Source organism: Perna viridis, chromosome 5 (assembly GCF_037379345.1).
Source record: "Perna viridis isolate PV_CMFRI_1.1 ecotype Kerala chromosome 5, ASM3737934v1, whole genome shotgun sequence".
NCBI lineage: Eukaryota > Metazoa > Mollusca > Bivalvia > Mytilida > Mytilidae > Perna > Perna viridis.
In genome coordinates this window covers 2,538,642-2,559,778 of record NC_142449.1, presented here as the reverse complement: position 1 = coordinate 2,559,778, position 21,137 = coordinate 2,538,642, and the positions used below count along the sequence as shown (strand labels likewise).

At 32.4% G+C, this 21,137-nt stretch overlaps 1 protein-coding gene across 1 annotated transcript; it reads left to right on the top strand.

Moving 5' to 3' along the window:
* Positions 1–154: 154 nt before the first annotated feature.
* Positions 155–16,652, top strand: LOC148615597 (beta-secretase 1-like). The gene is made up of 11 exons (XM_088581985.1): positions 155–240; positions 2,914–3,176; positions 3,413–3,501; positions 6,281–6,494; positions 7,673–7,807; positions 8,604–8,738; positions 9,582–9,683; positions 10,304–10,456; positions 11,640–11,724; positions 14,510–14,656; positions 14,894–16,652. The coding sequence occupies exons 2-11, from the start codon at positions 2,982–2,984 to the stop codon at positions 15,085–15,087; spliced, it is 1,449 nt and encodes a 482-aa protein (XP_088438111.1). The 5' UTR covers positions 155–240; positions 2,914–2,981; the 3' UTR covers positions 15,088–16,652.
* Positions 16,653–21,137: the final 4,485 nt, after the last annotated feature.

The following is a 21,137-nucleotide window of genomic DNA, read 5'->3' as shown; positions in this document are numbered from 1 at the left end:
TCAAATTTGCTAATTTGCATAAAAAAAATTTTTTAAAATCTAATTTTTATCAAATCTTTCTTAATTTTTCTAAAATATACATTAATAAAAAAGATATAAATTAATTTTTTACCTCAAACTGTTTTTGTAAAAAAATATTATCCGGAAGTTGAGAACAGGTGGTTGAATTGGCATTGTCTCCCTTTATCGACTAATTTAAGAAATCAGAAAATGAACTATTACTTCCGAGAAAATTAGAATGTAAGAGGCATTAGTAACTGGGAAAATGTGGAGTGAATGTTGTTTGTTTGAAAACTTTATGTGAACTTTTACTAATTGCAGGTTATTTGAGAAACACGAGCCAGAGATACTGTACTGTGTACATATCAATTATCATTTCTTCTTGGTGTGCACCCACTACGCACCGCAAGGAAATCAATACAGAATGAAATTGGACAACCATAATTTAATTTCTTCATCAAAACCTCACCTCACACCAAGAGACATAGCATTCATATTAAACAGTAGCTCTATTAGTATTACTATAGAAATACTAAAAATAACTATCAAATTCATGAGTGAATGTTTGAATCGAAGGTCAATTTAATTTAACAGAAATTATATTAATATATAACGTTAAAACTATAGATTAATCTGTTTTGATCAGATTTACACCACTGTCGCACCATGGTCATAAATTTAGTTTATATGTAATGTATATTACATTGTTCTGTTTTTGTTCATGCCATAACCATGTACTGTAAATGTGTTAGTGCAAATAAAATTGTCTATTGCCTATGAAATGACATGAACATGACTGCATGTACAAATAATACATGTTTATCACTTATTGATTAGAATAAGGAGTTAGTTTCCAATTGGAATTCAAAATATAATTTTTCCTTCTTCCCTGTTGCCATTCTCCAATCTTTTATTTTTAATTTGGGACATCACTCATCAAAAGATATCTATTTTTTTTATAAACACTCTTAGCCAAGTTACCCTAATGGGCCTATTTTCAACAGAGAAATTTGAGAAAATTGGCTAATGAACAGCTAAATAGCAACAACAATGTTCTATATAGATTATTGCAAATGGCTTCTCCCTCTAATATACACTCCCCATTGCGAGGTACAATTTAAAATGTCAGAGTACTTTTAAATGTAAAAAAGTTGAGTATGCTTTGCAATGAAAGTTGAAAAAAGATTTTCATTAAAATACCAACAGGATTTCAATCTTCAAGATAAAGGAAGAAAAGATTGAAAAATACCATACATGTATATACCAAAGAAATAGAATCAAATAACAAATACTAGGATAAGCCTTTCTAATACATGCTCAGATTATATGATTTTTTATAAGGGATGAATCTACCTGTCCTAGAAAATGAATGTTGATGATGCACTGCCATATTGTCATAGGTGATGTCTCAAACAACATGTAAGACTTCACAGAACACCTGAGTTCAGTTAATCCTAGTTGACTCATCAATGAACCTACCCTATTAAGACCCACACTTAAAACGTTTGTTTGTATAAATTACACAGATGCAAGTTGTTTCGGCCACACTACCACCTTTACCAAAGTCACAAATTATCTTAGCCACTGTATATTTTGTCCATAATTTTTTAACTATTGTATATGGTTATGAATTTTACATATTTGTATTTAAGTAAAATAAAGATGGATGACTGTAGTAAACTTATAAAATTATAATAATAATTGATTAGAAAAGCATTTTTCATAAGGTTAGGAAAAGATGAATAAACTTAAAGAATTGATGAGCAGATTAAATACCATTCATGTCTTTGATGAACATAAACAAATAATTTTTTATTGTTTAAAACTACTGAAAAAAAACCAGTTATATTTAAGATTGAATGATTGATTGTTGGGTTTTAATGCCCGAGCAGCAATATTCAGGCGATGAACATGAAATCCATGATAAAATGAACATGAAATGATGATGACATGAAAAATGGGATGGGACACATGGATAGTAGGGTTGACAAATTTTGATTGCCACTGGAAATAAGAGTTGGGTAGGGTTTGACAATTCAGCCTTCTGTGGCGGAGCCAAATGGTTCCTACTCTGGGAGAATACCACAACAGGGTTCTTTAACGTGTGAGGAACATGGCATCTTTCCAAACACATTGCAACACTATGGTTTGCATCAGGTTTTCTGTATCGTGGCCTGACATGTGACATTCCAGGGGTACCCCACTCCATCACCTGGGCCACTCAACCCAGCTGCTTTGTGAGCAAAGTGCCCTAGCCCTCCCAGGGTTCTGAGCACTATTTAGTCGCCTTTTATGACAAGCTTAGTGCTGCTGCGTACCTATTCTTTTGACACCCTGACCCACACGGTAGTCATATTTAAGAAACAACAATAAAGATAATTTATGGAACAACTACCCACGCTATGTTACTGTTATAACTCAAGCTGAAAGGGTGTCATTAGGAGGTGTTATATGCAAACTGCATATCCAGACATAGGTAACATATGCCCAGAGACTTTATAGTCTATAGCAGTCGTTGTGAAAAATGGCAGCATCACATAATTCCAAATGATTGATATAAATCGCCAGTAGCAAAACTTCAAACAAAATGAAAAAAAAGGTATTCCCCCTCTGCTGCTTTGAAATTGCAGACCAATTTCATTTTATCAAGAATCAACTTTCCTGCATTTAAAGACAACAGAAAAGAGGTTGTATCGAAAGACATCATACATTTTATCTGTAACCACAACACATTTCTTTTGTAAAAACTTAAAGTTAAGATTGAATTAAGAAAGCTGTAAATTTATTCAAATTATTGATAACTGGCCATAGACATTTCAACAATTCTGCAATGAAATTTATATGGAACTGTACCTAAAATGTTTTTAAAAATATGGTATAAAGTGGAATCAAAATGTTTATTTCTTTTTACAGTTGATCAATTTTACTTAAAAGAGAATGGTTTGCACTGTGAATAGGTGATTTTCAAACCAGGTATCCATATGGAAACCTTTGCTTGTATGAAGAGAAGACTGCCATCGAAAAAGAAATGGTATTCAACTTCCTTTGCCCTTCTACTAGGGCTACACATTACCTGTGTTGGATCTATTGATGTTAGAAAACAGAGGCATAATTTACATGGAAAGCCTGGTCAGGGGTATTACATACAAGTTGATATTGGAACACCTTCTCAGAGGGTTTGTATTTCTCATGTGTACTTTATTATTTCAAGAGCTTAAAAGAGGAACATGGCATTCTTAATTATTTATTTTTTTGAAGTTATTAAGATGTAAGTACAATATATTGAACTTTTGTTTAATATCTTGTAAAATAATAAAATTTTTAAGCACTGGTAATTAGTAGTTTAATACTTTATTTATCACAGAAAAAGGAATAGTTTTTAGTAAGCTTCAATTTCTCATGTATTTTGTAGATGAATGTATTAATTGACACAGGGAGTAGTAACTTTGCTATTGCAGCCTCTCCTAATCCAGCAGTGGAATACTTTTTTATGACAAACAGGTATGTGAATTGTTAATTCCTCATCCAGTATAATCCAGTTGTTAAAATAATTTTCATACAACTGTAAAAAAAAATTGTGGTCTTATAATGGTATGGCAATGAAGAAATTATGGGCAAAAAGGGGCAAAAAACAAACATTCTCTGGTTTCAGGGCAGTAATTTGAGTATCCATGAAATTGTACCTTTAGGTTTCACACCACAAAAAAAAATGTTTAAATGGATATATAAGGTAATTGACCTTACCTTTTAGGAATGATGAACCAAAAAAAAGGCTAGAAAAATGCATCATCTTCAACTTTGTAGAAATTATAATTAGTTACAGGGTATTTCTTATATCTAAATAAAAAGTCAAAACATTTAATCACAATCCATATTAAGAGGTGTATCTAGTTTGATGTTGTGTCCATATTTGTTCCAAGTGTTTAGGAACCTTTGTGGTTGTATCAAGATTTAGTTTTATCAAGATTTGCTCATTTTATTAATTTATCAAATAATTTAGTTGTTGGTTCTAGCAGTATAACAGTAGATTATCACTAATTACTGTAATTCCAATAGAATGGGTCTGTTCAGAAATACTAGAAACTAGGGATTTGTAAATTAAATAAAAAAATAATTTGTTAAACTGACCTGAGAACCCCTACTAAGGGGGTTAGTCATGCTGTCATTACTTTAGGTTACAGACCACCAATTCAACCAATAAGCATTTGGAACGTACGCAAAAATAGTCCTACGCAGAAATTACCCCTGTTCCTCATAGTGCTGTGAAAAAAGTTCTCATCTTATTTAAAAAATTTAAACAGTTTCTGAAAGGAAAAACATTTCTGTACATTTTATAGGTGCATTTGGCTTCTTGTGATGTGAAGCCTAATCTCCATAATGATTTTTAAATATACCCCTATCTTGTGAAAACACTGGGATTTCCCATGCTATTTATAGACCCTTCACTTCCGGTGACCAGTACTGCACTGCAAGTCTGCTAACCCCACATGCCATTCTGAGGATTGTGAGCTGACATATGTAGAATCATGCTGATATATAGTCCTCTGCAGGTTAAAGTTAAGGTAAAGTCCAGAGAAGCCATTGAATATTGTGAAATTAGCATAGAAGCCTATGGGAAGTGGAATTAGTGGTTTTTGGCCTTAAGATGAAGCCATGGCAAAATGAAAAGTTTCTTGAAATAGCTTTAAACTACTTGAAGATCTTGTTAACTTTGCCATGAGAGGAATACACTACAAAAATCCTTCAAAATATGCATTTTTTTAAGTTATAGGTCCAAATTATGGAAAATTGGTCTTTTTGGCTGATTTTTATGTCCTATCTTGTAAAAAGTGTAGAAAATTTAGTAAAAATATCAAATATTAAACTTTGAGGGCTATATTTACCTAAATATGGTGGTAATAAGCACTTGAAATCAAGTTTTGTGTAGATTTGAGCAAAAATTAGGTTAGAAATGAGGAAAAACTCACTTTCATTACTGCGGTTAAGGCCATATAAGCATTCCCCTATGGCAACATGGAAAATCCATTATTGAGTACTTTTTTTGCTTTAGGTGCCCTTTACTGGTCATGTTTTAATGTGAAAACACTGTATTTACAAATTTAAAGCCAAATATATCACCTTTTGTGAAAATCTAAAGATTTAGGATTTTTGACATGTGATCAAAAAAAAGGGGGAGGCATGTCAGAAATAAATTTTAAAAAACAGACCAATTTCTCAGAAAATGATTACTTTTAAAACTATTTCTTCATTAATATTGTTAAAAAACAAGTTGTGATTGATATTTTTTATTTGAAAAGTCAGAAAAAGTTCTTTGCAAATATTTAATGCATTTAAGTATGGTAGAATATTGTCACTTTTTTGCTCGCACAACTTGGTTACCCTATATTTAAAAATCAAATATTTAAAAAAAAATCTTGTCACATTTCACTGAAACTTTGCAAATGCATTCAGTATGTGTGTAGGAAGATACCTGTATAGTTATTTATTTTTTCTAAGACAAAAAGTGACTCTTTAGGTTACAGACCACCAATTCAACCAATAAGCATTTGGAACATACGCAAAAATAGTCCTACGCAGAAATTACCCCTGTTCCTCATAGTGCTGTGAAAAAAGTTCTCATCTTATTTAAAAAATTTAAACAGTTTCTGAAAGGAAAAACATTTCTGTACATTTTATAGGTGCATTTGGCTTCTTGTGATGTGAAGCCTAATCTCCATAATGATTTTTAAATATCCCTATCTTGTGAAAACACTGGGATTTCCCATGCTATTTATAGACCCTTCACTTCCGGTGACCAGTACTGCACTGCAAGTCTGCTAACCCCACATGCCATTCTGAGGATTGTGAGCTGACATATGTAGAATCATGCTGATATATAGTCCTCTGCAGGTTAAAGTTAAGGTAAAGTCCAGAGAAGCCATTGAATATTGTGAAATTAGCATAGAAGCCTATGGGAAGTGGAATTAGTGGTTTTTGGCCTTAAGTTGGGGATGGGGGGGGGGGGGGGTAATAGTTTTCCTTGCCTTCTGCTATCCAACTTACCTCACCACTTAGCCGTGCCAGCATGACTAACCCCTTTATGAGGGGTAAATTTACAAGTTCTTTTTCTCTCATTTTCTAAATTCCAAATTAATTCCTTCTTTGAATAGTACCTTGTTCTGATCAAAAATGTAAAATTGAATTGAATTTCTAATTTTGTATTACAGGTTTGTAATAGGACCCAATTGAAGTTTAATGACCCTGTACTTTAGTTTTGATTATATTTTAAATCTTTTAACAGATCATCAAGTTACAATGAGATAGGCACCGAAGTTTATGTTCTCTACACACAGGGTAACTGGAAAGGTATACTGGGATCAGATATAGTCACCACCAAGTCCATTAATGTCACTGCTAGATGCCAAATAACTTTTATCACTGAGTCCAGTAATTTCTTCATTAATGGATCTAACTGGCAGGACATTCTAGGCTTTGCCTATGCTGAAATAGCAAGGGTGGGTTTTTTACAACAGACTAATAAATGAACCAAAATGGTCTTTTCATGAACACAATAGATAGAAAAAATAGCAAACAATGGTCAATTTTTATGTAAATTTTGTCTTAGATTCAAGGTACATGTATATCCTTTATTGTATAAGTTTTTAAACATACTGCTGGTGTAAATAATAGATGTAGGGTCTGTTTGGTTTTCATAGATAATACAAAATTCTTATATAACATCCTCAAAAGGCCTTTGAGACCACAACCATGGTTTAATTTTGATAACCATGTAAGAAGCATGTGCCAAAATAGGCATGGTTTGTGTAAATTACCCTCTCCTCCCCACACACACACAAATTCTGTAAATAAATACAGGTATTATATAGATGTGTATTAGCTATATAACATTTGCATTCATTCTTGTAAAGTGAAGGAAAATCAAATTCATATTCAGTAAAACATTATAAGTGAACTTTTGTGACCTTTTATGGAAATTATTATGATAAAACAGAAAAGGGCAGTAAATAAAAAAAGAACTACGACATGCACATTGCCAGTTGTAAAAGTCATTCAGTACACATCCTTGACAAGTTGTAATATGTTGGGCTACATGTGAACACTGTTACCTTAAAAGTGCAAATGACTAGTGCAATATCTATGCATGTTAAACTGTTACTTGAAATAGAACATACACACACATATATATATATATACGATGTTAGAACTGTCAAATTTTTAGTCGTTCACAGGACTCGAACTTGTACCACTGTGACATCTATGGCAACACCGCCTGCACCAAGTCCAGCACCCTAGACCACTCGACCAGCTGGGCTATATAAAATATAGCTTTCACTGGTCGGGTCATTTCTCCTCGTAGGATTAATCTAGGGAGTTATTGCCCTTTATGGACATTTTTTTGTTGTTGTTATTTTTCATTCTTGACTTTAAAACTTCTAAAACTATTGTACAGAATTCAGTGAAAGTTTTGTTCCTTAGGGTATCCTGCACAAAATGACTGTTAGGAATTTTCATCCCAAAAACATGGCCCCTTTTACAAGAAATTGGAAGTAGCTTATCAAACCAGGTGAGCAATTCAGACTCTTTAGAGCTTCTAGTGTTTTAATACCTACTCTATATCATTTTTGGCATGTAATGATAGTTCTGTCAGTCCATACTTTGATTACTGTTTCAGCCTGATAGTTCTGTAACTCCATTCTTTGATTCTATGGTAAGGGACACAGGCATAGATAACATCTTCAGTTTACAGTTATGTGGGTTGGTGTATGAGACAGAAGACAAATCAGATGTGGAGATGGGAGGGACTTTGGTGAGTACAAAAGTGTCAGTGTATCAGATGTGGAGACGGTAGGGGTACTTTGGTGAGTACAAGTGTGTCAGTCTATCAGATGTGGAGATGTTGGGGGGGACTTTGGTGTGTACCAGTGTCAGTATTTCAGATGTGGAGATGGGAGGGATGTCGGGGTTTCAGATGAGGAGATAGCAGGGACTTTGGTGAATACAAGTGTAACAGATGTGGAGATGAGAGAGACTTTGGTGAGTGCCAGTGTGCCAGTGTATCAAATGTGGAGATAGAAGGGAACTCGGGGTATAAGATGTTGAGTTGGGTGGGACTTTGGCAAGTACCAGTGTGTCAGTGTATCATTGGATCATGTTTATGGTTTCAAGGGATTGCAGGAGCTAATATTGGCTTAATGTCTAGCATCATAATGTTTGGTCAGGTATTAAAGTTGTACAACTATTGCATAAATTTATAAACTGATTTTTTTAATTACAGTTAAGAGTACAAAGATTCTTACACACCTCTTTTAATGAACAAATAATATAATACCATAAGTGTTCTGATTTTAAGTGTGATGTATTTCTATTTAATTACAAGTACAATGTACTTAAAAACACTATTAATCTATGTATCAATTTTGTATTGAAATTTTGCAGACTACTTAGTTATGTATTCTAAAGAGGACATGATACTTTGTAGTCTTATGATATGAGGTGATATTAACCCAATGAATTTAATAAAAAATTGTTTTTCTAATTTGCATTAATGCTATATTTATTCGAAGAATATGAAATATATGAATATATATAATTTCATGTTGCAGACATTTGGTGACACAGATCCTTCTCTATATGTAGGACCATTATACTATACCCCAGTTAACAAACAATGGTATTATGATGTAGTTATTATAGATATCAAAGTTAATGGTATCAGTCTACAGCTGGATTGTAAAGAGGTTAGCGTGTTATAATATAAATGTGTTTGTGGGGAGGGGGTAAAGTTTATCTTCTTGTTTACAGCATTACAGATTAATTTATATTTATCTTAAAAACCATATTCTACCTATATGAAAAAAGCACATCACCTAAAGCAGAAGAGTAATTCGATAAATCGTGAGATGAATTGAAGTAACAATCCAAAGTTAACATTGGCTTCATTTCCTTGTTTATTCAGCGCCTGTAGAACTATTATACTGATAAGAATAAATGAAATCTGCTGAGCTTTTTGCACAAAATCTTAAGTGTAAAATCAGTTGTATGTTCTGATGTCATAATAGATCAAAGTATTGTGACATCATAACTTACGATTATTTTTTTGTGAAATTGATGACTGTTCTATATATAGGATACCTAATTATATTTTATTTGACACAGTGTTAGGGAGTATATCATTGCTTTTTTCTGTTAGGTAGAATGGAATTAATGAAAGTATTACAGAATATTTATGACATTTTCCCATTGTGCACCTCCTTCTTTAGATTTTGATTTATATCAGTTTGAAGATTTCACATAGCGAAACATGGACTTTGTGGGGTACCTATCTTAACCATTACTCCTCTTTCAAAACTGAATGGAATTTGATGAAACTTTAACAGAATCTTCATTACATGTGACCCATTGTGCACCTCTTATTTTAGATCCTGATCCAAATGTGTTTGTATGTCAAACAGTGTTTGCTATCAAATGGGGAGTGGGGGTATCGAGTAAATGAGCATTGTTCACAGTATTTCTATAGTTTTTTTCTTTATAGTAAATGCACTTTTTACATCAAATGTCATCATGTTTTGTTTCTATTTTAGTATAATTTTGTGAAAACAATAGTGGACAGTGGAACAACCAATCTACGTCTTCCAATAAAAGTATTTGCAAGTCTAGTTAAACAAATCAAGGATTATTTACAGGTATAAAGTTTTAATGCAGAGCATTAGCAATGCAAATACAATATGAAAAGCATTTTCATTTTTTTTGGTCAAAACTGGTAACTTAGATCTTCAAAAAAAAATTACTGATAGAAAATATAGATTTAAAAAAAGTGTGCATAATCATTACGGAAAAAATGTATACAATGGACCAAGGCACTATAATAACTGTTTTGTACTCCCTCAAGTGGGAGGATATATAGTGGTGTCTGTCTTTCCTTTGTATTTCCTTTCTTCCGCTACACAAAGGGGTACCACTCTCTTACCTATTAATGAAACTGTCACAGTATCTTTTTTGCATATACCCATTGTGCACCTTCTAATTTAGATTTTGATTCAAATCAATTGGTGCATGTTATTGAATGGGTGTGTGGGGTATCAGTTTTGTGAGCATTGCTCACAGTTTTTCTAGCTTTTTATCATTGGTTCATTTAAAGAAATGGGAACTTGTTGTTCAGGTTACTTATTGAGGCTCCTTGGAGTCTCTTGTAATTTTTATTTTATTTTGTAAATATTTACTTTGTCAAATATTACAAAAGTGCTATTATAGTTAAAACGCATAATTAATTATAGTCACTGCTTATAGTTCAACTTTTTTTCAGACCAGAGGTGGAGCTCCATCAGAAGAATTCTTTAAAGGTGTTTCCAATATATGTTGGCCAACTAAAAATGTTCCATACAGTAATTTTCCAGTTATATCTTTATCCATGCCAACTTTAAATGGTACTCAATTTGAACTCAGGATAGCTCCACAGGTATAAGCAACAAAATTTCATACAACTGCACATATTTTGGAGTTGTATATATGTATTGTACTGTCATTTGTAGACATCTGGTTTTCATGCAATAATTTGAGCATTAGTTGATGGATTTAAATGAAGTTTTTACAGCAAGATTTCTTACAAAAAGAATTTAAGTGAGTTGTTTGGGTCTAAAATGTCAAAGATCTGAATGAAATTTATATACAAAAAATTTCTGATAGCCTCAACCTTATATAACACCAATGTAACAAGTGTATTAAACTTCATAGGACTTGAAAACAATTGTGATGATGGTGCAAATGGTCTAACTACATTTAACATGGCATAATTTATTAAAGTCTGACCAAATTTAATGTGGTTTCTACAGTTTTGGTTTCTGACCCACATGTAAATATTAAGAGTTTTTTTTTGTAAATAGCATTGATTATATTATAGATTGGCCCCAAGAGGTGTCCTAGCATTATACAAGATACAAATACTTTGTTTCCGTAACTGAGGTCCCACAAGAGTTATTACAATGATTATATGTATTTTAATATGTAAACTGAATATCTATTAAGTAAAGTTTGTGCTATATAGTCTAGTACAAAATGTATCACCTTTACTATCAGTAAAATAGCGTGTGTCAAATATTCAATCAAAATCCATATTAAGATTGATACTTAGTGCCCATACTTGCTACTGATATTCAGGGTTCAAGTCTATAGTTGTAACAAATTGTGTCTATGGGGCGTATGAAGCTTTCTAGGACAAATGATTTAATTTTGAAATGAAATACCCAGAAGTCTATGTGTTTTCCTGCACTCATTATATTTTAATTATTCACTCTTCCCATTCAGTTTCATATTTTATCAAATTTCCAACATTACCATGTTAAAATACTCATATTTAATACAAAATTTAATTATATTCCATTTGGAGACATTAAGAGGCTGAACATGCAGTTTTATCTTTGCCCAGTAACCACAGATTTCTTTTACAAATCTATTAATGTTAACTTAGTAAGTTAACTGCAAGGAAATAAAATTTGAGGGATTTATTTCTTAAGGCTTTGAAATGACTGGGGTTTGAGAGTATCTTAAAGATTTTCTGAAAAAAAGTTTATTTTTTTATCATGAATAAAAATGAGAACATTTTGGACTTATTTTTCTAAGAAACATAATCATATGTATTACAGCAATATTTAAGACCAGTTGGAGAGAGCAATGATGAGGCACCAGATAAAGACTGCTTTAAATTTGCTGTTTCTAATTCTACTTCAGGTGAATATAATACAAGTACTTATTTCTAAAGTGGAGAGTAAAAAGTGAAAAAATACAAGTAAAATTAATTCTAGTTTTTCAGTATACAGTATCTAATGCCAGTTTGAATTGATTGTAAGGCAAGTATCTGTAAATGGTTCACAAATTATAGGTTCACATGGTAATGTAAAAATCATACTCTTTTATATTCCAACATCTTACTCACATGCACAATACTGAAATGGCACACTCAGTTATACTTCTAAGTCAGGAGATTTACTTTTTAGCTCACCTGGCGGAAGGCCAAGTGAGCTTATGCCATCACTTGGCGTCCATCGTCGTCGTCGTGGACAAATTTTACAAAGTCTTCTCCTCTGAAACTACTATACTGACAGGGTTTAAACTTGGCATGATTATTCATTAGGGTGTTCTGCACAAAATGATTGTTGGGATTGTTGATTCATGAAAAAACAGGGCCGCAGTTACTAAAAATAGAACATAGGGGTCAGATGGCAGTTTTTTTGCAAATAACTCAAAAACTGTTGCCTTTAGCAAATTTCTGGCAGAGTTATATTGTTTAGCATTATGAGACGGACTTTTGCCAAAATTTTCAAAACAATTGGTCAACTGATGTAGGAGTTACTGCCCCTGAAACAGTTTATTTTATTTGCATTTTTCGCATGTGCCACTTAGAAAATCTTCTCAAAATCCATTGTGCAGAATTCAATGAAAGTTGGCATTTGTGTTCCTTATTGTATCCCACACAATATGACTTTTGGGTTTGTTGATTCATGAAAAAACATGGCAGCCGTTACTAAAAATAGAGCAAAGGGGACAGATGGCAGTTTTTGCAAATAACTCAAAAACCATTGCCTTTAGCAAATTTTTGCAGGGTAATATTGTTCAGCATCATGAGACGGACCTATGCCAACATTTTCAAAACAATTGGTCAACTGATGTAGGAGTTACGGCCCCTGAAACAGTTTTTTTTGCATTTTCGCATGTGCAACTTAGATAATCTTCTCAAAATCCATTGCACAGAGTTCAGTGAAAGTTGACATATATGTTCCTTAGGGTATTCCACACAAATTGACAGATTGGATTGTTGATTCATGAAAAAACATGGCCGCCATTACTAAAAATAGAACATAGAGGTCAGATGGCAGTTGCCTTTAGCAAATTTCTGGCATGGATAAACTTGTTAAGCATCATGAGAAGGACCAATGCCGAAATTTTCAAAACCATTCATTGACTAATGTAGGAGTTACGACCCCTGAAACAGTTTTTTTGTTGTTTTCTTTTTTTCACACGTACAACTTTGAAAATCTTCTCTAAAACCATTTAAGATCATTGAATAAAAATAAGCATAATAGTTCTTTAGTGTACTGTGTTCAAAATGACTGTTGTGATTTTTAATCCGTGAACAGATATGGCTGCCTATACTAAAATGGAACTTAGGGGTCATAAGACAGGTTTTTGAAAAAAATTCGAAAATTGTTGCCTTTAGCAAAATTCTGGTTCAGGTCATGAAAATGCTATGAAAAGCATTTCCTTCATTTGACAATTTAGTTGATTTTTACTTAGCCTGTCTCATTCCTCAAGTTTTTCAAATAAGCAAATGGTTAACCAGGTGATCTATTCAGGCTCTCTTGAGCCTCTAGTTAAAATTGATAATATACATTCGGTGTTGTCACCCTTGTCAGTTAGAAGAAAATGAATTAAAAGAAAAATGTTTAGCCTATATCATGAGAAAATTAAATGTTCCTGAAAATTCCCTTGCCAAAGCAGTTTGAATATACCTAGTTTTTTGGTTTGAGCATGTAGAATTATCAAATATGAATGCATTTTGAGAAAGCTGTATAATAAAAATAAGGCAAATGCTAGTATATTAAAAAAATGAAGCTATACAAAAAATAAAAAAATTATTAATGGCACATTTTTTATTTGCATTGTTGAATACAAGTATAATTATTTTCAATAAATGTTTTTAGTTCACTTTTTTTTAGAAAAAGAATTTTATTTGTGAGAACTTGTCTGTTTGGTGTACCTCTAATTAGACTAATTCATGCGCAAATGATAAAGAAATGTGAAATCTGGAAGTTGCATTTCAAAATGGCATCATATATCAATAGGTTTCACGATTCCTATCTTGTGTACTATGAAAATCCTTGCCAGTATTTTTTCTTCTGTGAAATAAATGAACTAATCCAGAATGGCAGCATATTTTGATAATTGTACCCTTTGATAATGTTTTGCTGGACTTCGATATCAGTTGGGATATTTAATGTCCCTGCAAGGATTCTCTAGTTCGTCTTATCAACTCATCTGTTGTCTGTCAGCATATCATGTTAGTGCAACTCCTTCCTAATGTGTTTTGATGGAATTTTAAAACATGATTAGACATCATAAGTAGATATGCATGAAAGAAGACATGTTTTGTCTGGTAAATGCAATGGGAGATAATCTAAATTAAGGCTTCTTTTTAAGTGAAACTACCACTAAATAACTGATTGTACTTTGGTGATTACTATATCCATGAAGGAGTTGCAGGCCAGAAAGGGTACACACTATAACTTGAATAAAAATGAATGATTTTCTTTGAAATTGTCCTGCTAGTTCATACCAAGAGGAAGGTTTTGATGGATTTGAATTGTTATGGCCCTCACCTTTTTGGAATTAAAGACTAAAACAATGTCAGAAATAAGCATTTTCTTCAACTTTGTATAAATTAAATATGGTGTCCATACTTAGCACAACTGTTCATAGATCTGACATTTAATTGTCCAATATTGTCTGATATTGACAGGAACTGTAATAGGAGCAGTAGCTATGGAAGGATTCTATGTGATATTTGACAAGGCTAACAAACAGATAGGGTTTGGTCAGACTACATGTCCTGTAAGAGACGCTAATGCTTTAAAGTCTACTATTTTGGGTGGAATTCATTACTCAGGCAAGTATCTGATGAGGGGTTGAATACAATCTAAGGCAAGCAAGTTTCCCATAATGGGTATTATACATAGCCCAGGCAGTGTTCCCTGTGAAAACTTTTTCTCTTGGTTTTTGGAGACGAAATGTTTAAATTTTATAAGGTTTATTTAACTTAGCCCTATTCATATATTTTGTAACATTAATCAAATATGTCTTTTTATACTGCAGTAACTACATATTTTAATGTACTTATTGACAGGTAATTTCAAAGACTGTGCCTATAATAAAGTTGAACCAAATGAAAAAGCCTTGACAATAGCAGGATATATAATGGCTGGATTAACTTGTTTCTGTATAATACCTTTTATAATTGTCTTCATCAAGTGGAAAATACATGATAGAAGATTACAACAGAGATCAGACACAACAGATCTGATTCCCACTCAACGATGATAGGGTGCAATAAATTATTATTAGTCTTCTTTCAAAACTGTATAAACATGTATCAGAATGTGAAGTATAACTAGCCAGGACTTTCAGGGAAGGAATGAAGCTAGTAGATAATCAAACTGTTGAAGGTGAAATCCAAAGAAATTCTATGCTTTACAAGAAAAAAGGAGGTTGTAATTGTACAAGTCACATTTAGTTAGTACACATCTAGTGACTTATCAAGAATCTGTTATATGTTTACATGAAATGGTTGCATGACAAAATACCTTAAACTAAATCTTCTAGAGAGTCTTCGATTTCTACAACCATTGTATAAAACTATTTGGTGTAATTTGTTTACTTTATAATGAAAAGCTTTAATGTGTCATAATGGTGAAAATAACCCTCTTATACTGAGAGATGATGTTGTGCTCTCTGCCTGTTAGTTATTTTAGATTCAATGGCCAGTTGATTAGACTGAGCATGATGTGGCAAAATATAATTGACTCCTTTCATGTAGCAAAATACAGATGACTGTTTCATGTAGCAGAATTCTGGTAACTCCGCTGCATGTAGCAGAATACTGGTAACTGCTTCATGTAGTAGAATACTGGTAACTCTGCTTCATGTAGCAGAATACAGGTGACTGTTACATGTAGCAGAATACTGATCACTCAGCTTCATGTAGCAAAATACAGGTGACCGTTTCATGTAGCAGAATACTGGTGATTCTGCTTCATGTAGCAAAATACAGGTGATTCAGCTTCATGTAGCAAAATACAGGTAACTGTTTCATGTAGCAGAATGCAGATAACTCTGCTTCATGTAGCAAAATACAGGTAACTCTGCTTCATGTAGCAAAATACAGGTGACTCAGCTTTATGTAGCAAAATACAGGTGACTGTTTCATGTAGCAGAATACAGGTAATTGTTGCATGTAGCAGAATACTGGTAACTATGCTTCATGTTGCAAAGTACTGGTGACTGTCACATGTAGCAGAATACAGGTAACTCTGCTTCATGTAGCAGAATACAGGTGACTGTTACATGTAGCAGAATACTGGTAACTCAGCTTCATGTAGCAAAATACAGGTAACTGCTTCATGTAGCAGAATACAGGTGACTCTTCTTCATGTAGCAAAATACAGGTGGCTGTTTCATGTAGCAGAATACAGGTAACTCTGCTTCATGTAGCAAAATACATGTGGCTGTTTCATGTAGCAAAATACAGGTAACTCTGTTTTGTGTAGCATAACACAGGTGACTGTTTCATGTAGAAAAATTCAGATGACTCTGCTTGGTGTAGCAAAATACAAGGTGACTCATTTCATGCACCCAAATTCAGGTGACTGCTTCATATAGCAAAAAAAAAAAAACAGGTGATTCAGGTACATGTAGCAAAATACAGGTAACTCAGCTTCATGTAGCAAAATGCAGGTGACTTTGCTTTGTGTATCATAACACAGGTGACTGTTTCATATAAAAAAGAATTCAGATAACTGCATCATATAGCAAAATACAGGTGATTATGTTTCATTTAGCAAAATACAGGTGACTCTTCTTCATGTAGCAAAATTCATATAGCAGAATACAGGTAACTCTGCTTCATGTACATGTGGTGAAATACAGGTGAATTTGTTTTTGAATTATGTAACTAGTATTTATAACACAACTTTTTACCATTAACTTCTACTCGCAGATTGATATTAATGTAATGTTTGTACATGGATTTTAAAGTTTTAATTGTGACAACATGTCTTGGATTTTTGTTATTTTGTATATTTTTTGACAATTTGTAAACTGACCTTGTTATATATAACACTTCATTAAATCTGTAGGTGGTGACCAGGTGTGTTTGATTAGTAGCTAATTGTTTTTATAGAGACATAACTTTACTTTTCCTTCAGGTAAAATGGTTTTTCTGTACTGCCTGCAACACATATTTACTACATGATGAATTTTTTTTCACAAATTTTAGACTTGTTCATTAGGTTACTCATATATATCTAGTTTAATAGGCAGACAGTAATGTGAAGTTATTTGTTTATGAGGGGAAAAGGTGTTAGCTAAAGATGTGCATTTCAAGCAAATAAAACTTACTTCATAGTTTTAATAAGATATTTTAGAAAAGTGTTTTGCTTATCAGTACAGTGTGAAATAAGACAAGTGCAGTAATATATACTTCTTTACATTTTTAGCTTACCTGGCCAAGGCCATGTGAGCTATTGCCATCACTTGGCATCTGTTGTTGTTGTCATCGTCCGTCATCATCGTCTTTTAACAATTTTTCAAAAATCTTCTCTGAAACTATTGAGCGGAATTAAATGAAACTTGGCACAGATCTTGCACAAAAGATATGTTTAGATTTATAATCTGTCAAAAAACATTGCCGCCGTTACTAAATATAGTACATAGCGGTCAGACAGTAGTTTTTTGAAAATATCCCCAAAACCGTTAGGTTTAAACAAATTCTGACATGAGGTAAAAGTGTGCAGCATGATGAGATCTATCTATGGTCAAATTTTCATTTTAATCTGTTTAGGTCTCACTAACCACTTCTAACGTTTCCATTCTTGACATGTTAAAAAAAGTAATTTTCAAAGTTTCACTGTGAATGCCCAGGACAAATGACATCTTAAAGTTGCATACCGTTGCGAAGCTTGGAAAACAAGGCTTCCAAAATCATTATGCTAATGGTACGATGATTGTAGAAATTCTTCACAAAATTTACTTGAATAAATAATACTGAAAATCCACATTTTTACCTTTTCTGCTAACTGACAACATGGAGGCAAATTACTCACACATGTAAACAATATTCAGACACTTTTGTAGTTAATTACATATATGATTTTAAAGTACACATTCTCAGCTTTATTTTGACTACTTTTAATCATAATACACACAAATAATGCACTTACAATGCATATGTCTAGGTTCAGTGTGTTTTGGTACTACATAGGGGGGGTGGCCATTTGACCCGGAAGTGGTTAGTGAGACCTTAGCCATGTTGAAGTAATTGCCCTTTTTCTACTATATTTTTTTGGCTATATTGAATGTCATTTCTTGCAAAAACCTCTCTCCTGACACTACTTGACCAATTGGAAGCAACTTGGTATGAATGTTCCTTGGGATATCTTGCACAAACGATATGTTTAGATTTTTAATCCATCAAAAAACATGGCCGCCGTTACTAATAATAGAACATGGGGTCAGACAGTAGTTTTTTGCATATATCTCCAAAACCATTAGGTTTAGGCAAATTCCTACATAAAGTAAAGGGGTTCAGCATGGTTATATCTATCTGATGGAGAGTAACATTGTTCACTATCGGAAGACAGACCTTTGCTGAAATATTCAAAATGATTTGTTGCCTGTTGCAGGATTTATGGCCCCTGAAATAGATTTTTATGTCATTTTAATGTGTACAACTCTCTGAAACCAATTGCAACAAAATTTAATCAAAGTTGGCATGATTTTTTTAGGATTTCCTCCACAAACTGATCATTTAAAATTTTTCATCAGTCATAAAAAAGTGGCTGTTGTTACTAAAAATAGAACAGGAGTCAAAATGCTTTTTTTTTTTTAAATATTTTTTCTTCATCTATAGAAGAATAATGAAAATGAAAACTACCCTTAGGATAAACATGATGTTCTGAGTTGACTGGCAGTGTTGAAATTATTTTTTAGGCAGCCATTTTCACCAGTTGCTCAAATTCCATCTTTAGGAAACTAGGTGTTCTAAGTTGAATTGTGATGACAAAAGATTGTTCTGGGCGGCCATTTTCCTGCTAATTTTTATACTTTGATTTCAACAATAATTGGTTTATATAGTGAACATGGTCTCCTGATGTGAATGGGGATGATGAAAATGTTGGATAGCCATGGTCTAACTTCATTTTATGCACTTCTTCAGCAAATGTATACTGGGTTAATGCCCCCTCAGACTTGATGACAGGGCATAGGTGGACGCCTGCCCAAATTTTTTTCAGATATTCTAAAAACACCTTGAAGGTATTTCCCAACATTTTACAGTGCCTAAGGTACTCTTTAGAACTTACAACATTCATCAATATATGCTCTTTTTAAGCATTTTTTATCTAACAAAGCATGATACCTTTACTTACTTGGTTCACAGGGTATGATTTGTCAGATGAGCGATTCAGGCTCTTTTAGAGCCATTTGTTATTATTTAGAATTGTTTTTTTCCCTCTATTATGTAGATATTTAAGGATATTATTTTCATCAATAGTGCTGTCAATAGGTTGAATCTTAGATATTTATTGTGTAATGTTCTGTCTCTCCATCATATTGATAGTCTTGGCCTTTTTTTATAATGGCCTTCGAGATATTGACTTGATATTTGTATGTAGCTATATCTTGATGGGTTACTGTTCAAGCTTTAATTTAGTTTCCTCCTAATGATGTTTGATTGCATTATTACACTTGCACTCATATATTTTGATCAAATTTTTACTTTTAATGACTACTTTTGGATATATTTAAAGGTATTGCCATGATATTTGGTAAATATCTATGTCTAGATAAATAACAGTTAAGGTTTTAATTTTTGTGTATTCAGATGATTTTTGACTTAGTTATTGCCCTTAAACTTGTTTGTTGATATCCAGTCACTGCAAGGGTTCTCTGATATTTGCAGCTGATTGAGGATAATGTATTGCTTTGTGCAATAATATCAGAATTGTAGTTCTTACTCATTTAAAGCTTGGTATGTTTTATATTTATTAGATAATACTGTAGATAGAGGGGGATTAGTGCTAACTAAGAATTACTATATTTTAAACAAAAAATATTTTGTAGAATTTTAGTTTCTGTGTCTGTCCATACAGTTCTTCACTCTGTTAATCCATTCCATGACCCAATAGGCATTTACCTTTTGCGCCAAAATAGAGGCCTTTTGCACCACAACTCTTTTGCGCCAGTTTACTTTTCGATTTAGGTAGTTAAATTGCGCCAATAAATTAATAATCATTTTGCCCCAGAATACAAGTAAATTTACATTTGTGCTACATTATATGCATGGTGTGGTTATTGTATATTATTCACCTTTTTATTTTTTAAATGTCTATATATTTGGTTGTTCATCTTATATTTTAAGTCAATCTAAATGACTGCATTACAAAGTTACATTCGTAAACCAATGAATATGGCCTTTTTTTTAATCAGCTATGGGACATATAGACAGATGGACGGACGAGCAATGCTTTGTTCATTATAAAATAGCAGAACTATCAAATCATTTACAGAAATTTTATCCAGTTATTTCTCCTTTCTTTTTTGTTAACTTTAAAATTGAAAGTTAAAAATTGAAAAACAAATGATTACGATCAAATTAAAATGAAAAAAAAAAAAAATTATAATAAATAATTTATATTTGGTTTTTATTCTGGATACATTTTTAAAATACATGTATTTTTTATGTTTCTTTTCTTGAATTCTAATTCATTTTCTGTATTTTATGATCACTTTAGATTTTCACATCTTCAATATTTAATTTCCCTATTTGGCACAAAAGGTAGTCTTTTTCTGGCGGAAAAGGATTACACAGAAAAATATTTTTTGAGGCAATTAAACTACAATTTTATATCCAATTGGTGCAAAAGAATGATGCCCATCCCACTGTTGTTGTGGTAAGCTTTGTTTGTATGTAGGTGGGTACACATGGAACACATTGAAATTATGTGATCAATTACAATAGCTACTTTATCATTTTTTTGCAATATCTTAAATTTGGATCATCATTTTTAAACAAATTCTTTTTTTTTCAAAAATTCTTAGAAATCCTCAGTTTTTTTTTAGCAAAAGTTCCTTAATAACTAAATAAGTGTAAATCACACATCAAAATTATTGAGTAGGAAACATGTTACCATGTAACAGCATGGTGAATGAACAGCAACTTTTAGATAATTAGAGAAGTGTATTTGAATAGCAGCTTTAGAAGATCTATTTTTGTAACTCGGATGTCTTCCATATAAAAAGACTTTGTTAAGTTTTTGTTGGTATTTATATAATTAAACTTTTACAACAGACTTGTTGTTTGTGTTGTGGTTTGA